Source organism: Siphateles boraxobius, unplaced genomic scaffold, assembly GCF_051911475.1.
Source record: "Siphateles boraxobius isolate OS27281-9 unplaced genomic scaffold, OSU_SipBor_1 32, whole genome shotgun sequence".
In the NCBI taxonomy this organism is placed as follows: Eukaryota; Metazoa; Chordata; class Actinopteri; order Cypriniformes; family Leuciscidae; genus Siphateles; species Siphateles boraxobius.
The window spans coordinates 3350815-3357500 of NW_027508942.1; the positions used below are offsets into that span (position 1 = coordinate 3350815).

Here is a 6686-nt window from a genome sequence, read left to right on the forward strand (position 1 = left end):
AGCCTATTTATACAGGGATGAGCTAAGATCATGAGGCTCAGCACAGCAGCTTACCATGAGACCAGCGTATCAGACAGCAAAGTCTCAGAATACTTTAATGCTCAGTACAGACGTTATTAATGGTTCTTCTTCATTCATAAAAGATTTGTGTGTGATTTTAGTCTTTCTCAAAAGCACCGTCATACTTATGGGGATGCACAATACTGTATATTGGTAAAGTTGTTATATTGGTAGCGGTATATTTTAAGGGGTCATGAGATGAGAAATCAAATTGACCTTGATCTTTTGACATATAAGAGATATTTGTACCATTAAAACATCCTGCAAGTTTCAGAGCTTAAAACAACCTCCTCATTATAAACTAAGCATTTATTTAATCAAGCTCCAAAAACAGCTTGTTTTGATTTTGCAGGATCTGTGACGTCACACGGGCGAATACACCTGCATATGACTTATACATCATCACACCATAGGCCCCGCCCACTGGCGTTCAGTTGCTTAACGTTTGGCATTCTCCTTCACTGGATGTGAGCCTCACGGCAAAGTCAAATAAAACCCACTATAATCACTGTCTACACTGATACAGTATACAGATGTGTGTTCAGTTTCTGACACACTCCACATGCTTGAGTCTCGAACGTTCGCTTTAACACATCCAGTTTAAACAGCTGGTTTGTGTCTCTTGAGCATTTCGTTTTGTAAACGAGGCACAGTGTTATGAAGAGTTTGCAAAGAAACTTTTGTTGAAAGATGAAGCAGCAACTGTATTGGATCTGACAGCAGCTGCATCACAAACCATAAGTAAATAATTTCATGCCCATTTTATTTGGATAATGTTTTCAAAACACTGTTGATAGTGTTTCCTATGCAATGACGTTAGCCAATCATAACAGTGGCCGTTTACTGACAAGCCTTAAAGGAGCCAAGCATTAAAAACGGATTATTTCAGAGAGAGGGTCAGAATGAAGGGTGAAAATATCCATTTTATCCATTATAATTTTCCAATGCCTAAATTCACTTGTACAGTTCAAGATGATTGGTTTTAATGTTTTAAGTGTTTTATTTGTAATGTATTTAGACAAAATAGCATATCGGTTAATAAAAAATATATTATTTTTTGGGATATACACTGCCGTTCAAAAGTTTGGGGTCGGTAAGATTTTTAATGTTTTTAAAAGAAGTCACTTATGCTCACCAATGCTGCATTTATTTGATTAAATATACAAAACAAACCCAGTAATATTGTGAAATATTATTTCAATGTAAAACGGCTGTATATAGTAAAGTGTAATAATTTATTCCTGTGATCAAAGCTGAATTTTCAGCATCATTACTCCAGTCTTCAGTGTCACATGATCCTTCAGAAATCAGTATAATATGATGATTTGCTGCTCAAGAAACATTTATGATTATTATCAATGTTGAAAACAGTTGTGTACCTTTTTTTTAGGATTCTTTGATGAACAGAAAGTTAAAAACAACAGCATTCATTTTAAATAGAATCTTTTGTAACCTTTTAAATGTCTTTACTGTCACTTTTGATCAATTTAATTCCTCCTTGAAGAATAAAAGTATTGATTTATTTTATTTATTTCCCCCCAAAAAAGTTTTGAACGGTAGTGTTTAATGTTACAAAAGATTCTCTTTCAGATAAATGCTGTTCTTTTTAAACTTTCTATTCATCAAAGAATCCTGAAATAAAAATGTAAATAACTGTTTTCTACATTGATAATAATCATAAATGTTTCTTGAGCAGCAAATCATCATATTAGAATGATTTCTGAAGGATCATGTGACACTGAAGACTGGAGTAATGATGCTGAAAATTCAGCTTTGATCACAGGAATAAATTACACTTTACAATATATTCACATAGAAAACAGCTGATTTACATTGAAATAATATTTCACAATATTTCTGGGTTTGTTTTGTATTTTTAATCAAATAAATGCAGCCTTGGTGAGCATAAGTGACTTCTTTTAAAAACATTAAAAATCTTACCGACCCCAAACTTTTGAACGGCAGTGTATATTTGGGCGGCATGATGACTCAAAGCAAGAAGGTCCCAGAGTTGAGTCCCTGTGTCTGCATGGGTTTCTCGAGTGCTCTGGTGTCCCCCACAATCCAAAGACATGCCGTTTAGGTAAATTGGAGAGTTAAAATTGCCCGTAGATGTTTGAGTGCGTAAGCCCTGTGATGTTGGCCACCGTCATATCAGCTTTTTTGGATTGTTGCTTTTGTCTCTGGGTTCTGAATATGGTCCAAGAATCATGTGAGTCTCCCAGAGTTTTGCTACACTAACAATGCATTTACCTGTTAGTATCAGGGTTGTACTCTCTCTTTCTCTCTCTGTTACACACACACACTTCCTACTTCCAACAACAAACTCGAGACATTATGGCTGGTTATCCTGCCCCATGATGATTACCTAAAAATGACCTTTAACCTCCTATGAAAGTCGTTGTAAATATGATCTTTTTAACATCATATGAAACATCATATGGGCTTTAAAAAGTACGTCTGTATTATTGACCATATAACTCACGAAGGCTTTAAAACCAGCCTTATACTGAATCTTCTTTCTGCCTGTGTGATTTGGTGGATATACATCTTACACCTGGAGCTTTTTAAAGCATCTGTGCCCTACACTTGACAGAGGATAGACTGACCCCGTTTTCTTCTGTGCAGGGGATTGTGGGACAGAATGTGCCAACCGAAAAACACAAAGACTCTTAAAATATATTGTATAGGAAGGAAGAAGATCATTTGTGTGGTTTGAGTGTTGACAAAAGTGCTGTTACAGGAGAGAAAGACAGGCTTGGACACAGTGAAATATAAAAGAGAGAGAAAGATGGAGAATAAATGATGGAGAAAAGGAGGTTAGAGAGAGAGAGGAGAAGGGCGTGCGAGCTCTGGCTACATCATGAGTCAGTGAAGGGAACAGCTGGGAATGTAACATGACAGGTGGAGGAGAGTGTTTGGAAGCGGCTGTGTTTATTACTGTATTTACATGCCCTCGTGTGTGTGTGTGTGTGTGTGTGTTTGTGTCTCACTAATCAGTGTGTTATCATTCAACATATTTGCACGTCTAACTCTGAATAGGTATTTATTGCACTCCATTGTCACGAGTGATTGTCACCATTGCCACCTGGCTCTGTTCATCCTCTCACTAATTCCTTGTGTTTTTTCTTCTTCTCTCACGACCTGCTCTGACTCACAGGAAGATCAAGTAGTGCTCCAGTGCACCGCGACTGTCCTGAAGGAGCAGATCAAACTATGCCTTTCCTGTGAAGGTTTCGGGAACCGTCTGTGCTTTCTAGAGACCACGTCAAATGCCCAGGTACGATCGGCAAAAAGCTGTCAGGTGTTGATATTCTGAGCAGGAATGCTACTCCTCAAATATCCATATATTTGTGTCAGGTAAATAATAGTAAAAAGAATACTAATAAAGTAGAATAATGGCTACTTAGAATTACTGTATGATCACTGCATATATATTTTAACTCTTAACTCTTTTAAAATTAAATATTAAATTTAATATGCATTTTAATGTATTAATATTTTCATATTCCTCATTACAAAATAGATTACTTCGGCTAGATCACAATAGTTATTTTTGTATGGCAAATTATACTCAATACTTTTTATATGAAATGTTTATTTTATTTTATTAAATTCATGTTATTTAATTTAAAATTCTATAAATATATTTTTTATTTTATTTTATTATTGATTATTATAAATAAGACAAATTCCTTATTACAAATATTCTTTATTACAAATATACAGTATACCAAACAGATTTTTAAAAATGAAATATTACATTTATATGTATTTTAATGTATTAATATTTTCATATTCCTCACAAAACAGATTACCAAACACATTTTTTCACTACAGTTATTTGTATCAGGCAAATAATACTTATATTAAATGTAATATAATAAAAGTAATATATATTTTTTTTAAATATGCATTTTTATTTTATTTTAATATTCCTTATTACAAATATACAGTTTACCAAACAGATTAGGCAATACTATATATATATATATATCAAATAGAAATATTAATAGTTTAAAATGCATTTAAAATGTAATATTTAATAAAAATGTTTGTAATAAGCAATATTTGTAATAAAGAATTTATATTTATATATATATAATATCTTATTTATATATATTATAGTTTTTTGAGTAGTGAATATTATTGGCCTATTATAGTCAAAAAATCTGTTTGGTATAATGTATATTAGTAATTATATTACATTATTATTATTTTTAGTATTATTTTAAATTGTATGTATATTTTAATAAAAAATATTAATATAAATTATTTTTTAATAAAGTGTTATATACATAATGTTATTTTATTATGATTTTATTTTATACCTGTACATAAAAATTTGTACATGCAGTAGACAGAAAATGTGCTGTGCTGCTTTTATTGATCAACACTGCTGAAAACACACACATAATCTAATTTATTTAGCTATTTAAAGTGCAGCAATCAACATTTTTCATAACTAAACCTTGTTTATAAAAATCCCATAAATTGGCATGTCACAATGCCAAATAAACAACCTTTATTGCTATTTTCAAAGCCATTAATCTTTCGTGTGTTTCTTCTTCTTCGTCTGCAGAATGTGCCGCCTGATCTGGCAATCTGTGCCTTTGTACTTGAGCAGTCGCTGTCGGTACGAGCCCTGCAGGAGATGCTGGCCAACACCGTGGAGATGAACGAGGTGAGAGTCTGCAAAAAGGAGTGAGAGAGAGAGAGAGAAGGAGGGCCTAAAAGAGAAGGAACGATGAAAAAATACAGGGATAATTAAAAAAAAAGGTTGTTTAAATATTATTAAAATTACATTATGAATAACAAAATATGTTTGTTTTTTTACCATTTAAAAACGGTTAAAAAAATGGGAGTAAAACAGTTTTTGCTAATGTAGCCTGTAGAGCTAATAAAGAAAATGTACACTTAAAATATGGTTTTGAAATTTAAAGAAGTGGTAAACTAGTGATAAGAAAGACAGAGACAGTGAGAGGGGTGCTGAAGAATTTAACTAAAAAGAATCCAATATTCAGTGTTAATATAGCATAACGAGAGATTTATAAGCTATTCTTTTTGACCGGTAACACCAAGTGTGACATTGTGACATTTTGTACAAGATAAAAGCACTTCAAAACAAACTTCCTGGTTTGACATTAAATCACACAAGTGTGATAAACACTAAAAAAAAAATCAAATCCCCAAAAAGTAAAAAAAAAGTATCAAATTTTTGTGGGGAATTTTTTGTATTGCCTGTGTAAGTTAAGTCAGTAAGTTTTAGTAGAATATGATAACATTGACTAAAATTTGGGGGGAAAAGAAAATCCCATCCTTTTCTTAATTAGCATATGAATAACAACGTAAAGCCCCTTTCACACAGCGCGTTGATCCCGGGAAATAGCGGGAAATTGCCAGAACGCCTTCTGTGTGAACGCAAACACGACCGGGATTGACGCCGGGATCGATGCCGGGTTGGGGACCTAGTAACATTGCCGGGATCAGTCCCGGAACGCGCGCTGTGTGAACAAAAGCCGTAATCAATGCCGTGTCGTAATGATGACGCTGAAGTGAAAGCAGGCTAGTGAAACGGTACGTAATGCGCTAGTTTATGATCGAATCAGAGAAAAAAATGCACAAGCGTGGTTTCTCTAGAGATAAATCGCAGCTCATAAGCAAACTATAGACGCTGCTGAGGCATTACATGTCACATCGATGTCACGTGTCTATATGGGATTTTTACGGGTTGTGTGTGAACGCACTCTCTGATTCCGGAAAATCACTGGCAGTGTGAATGAACCAAAATCAAACGAACCCGGGTCAGATCCAGGGTCGCTTTATCCGTGTATTTTCCAGAATCTCTGTGTGAAAGGGGCTTAACTGTGACCATGGTATTGTGGCAGAAATAGTCGATATTCATTTCAGGGTTTGTACAACCTTTTGAGAGTGAAATTCCAGAACTTTTCAGGGACTTTCAAGTGCTTCACACAACTTTTTTCAGCAGTTAAAAGCTTTCAATGTGAATAATTGAGTTGCAGGTTGAAGGTGTGCCCCCAAATTCTGCTTGTCCTCATGCCAACACGTTTCATCATTACTCTTTCTTTCGTTTTATCTAACCCAGCCAATAAGAGTTGTATTTTGCTGCTCTTTATCTCTGGTTTCTTTTTTATATTTTGGGTGCATGAGGTCATCAAAACAGTTTAATAGAGGTATTTCTGGCATTTGAGGGGAGATTTGTTAATGTAACTTAATTTTTCCTGTACATTTTGTCTCTCTTCTGACCCTTCATCTCCTTTTCCTGCCAACTATAGGCAGTCGATTTGGATAAATGGGTATGTCTCATGTCTTATCGTATTCTTATTCCTTCAAACCTCAGCACCCTTCCTCTCCTCTGTACCTAAATCTCCTACTCAGTGTCCGGTGTGGATGAAATAACGCTGTAGCTCCTCTTCACTCCTAAACCAACTTCTGTTTGACCATTGACCGCTGTCACCTGTTCCTCACTTTGTCTGATTGGTTGGTGTTGGAATCCCATTTTGCTCTTCAAATGGCATTTCAAATGACACCTAGTCCGTGTGTATAAGTGTGTACATTTGTAAGAAAGAGAGCAAGAAAGAGAGAGAGAGCATTCCAGTGTAAGA

General features: G+C 34.6%; 1 protein-coding gene across 16 annotated transcripts in view; it reads left to right on the forward strand.

Moving 5' to 3' along the window:
* Positions 1-6686, forward strand: part of ryr1b (ryanodine receptor 1b (skeletal)) — a 112264-nt gene that overhangs the window by 17797 nt on the left and 87781 nt on the right. For all 16 annotated transcript variants that reach the window (XM_077194556.1, XM_077194558.1, XM_077194561.1 and 13 more), the window contains exons 2-3: positions 3221-3340; positions 4643-4744. In XM_077194556.1, the coding sequence (XP_077050671.1) occupies positions 3221-3340; positions 4643-4744 (222 nt within the window). The remainder of the gene's footprint in view (positions 1-3220; positions 3341-4642; positions 4745-6686) is intronic.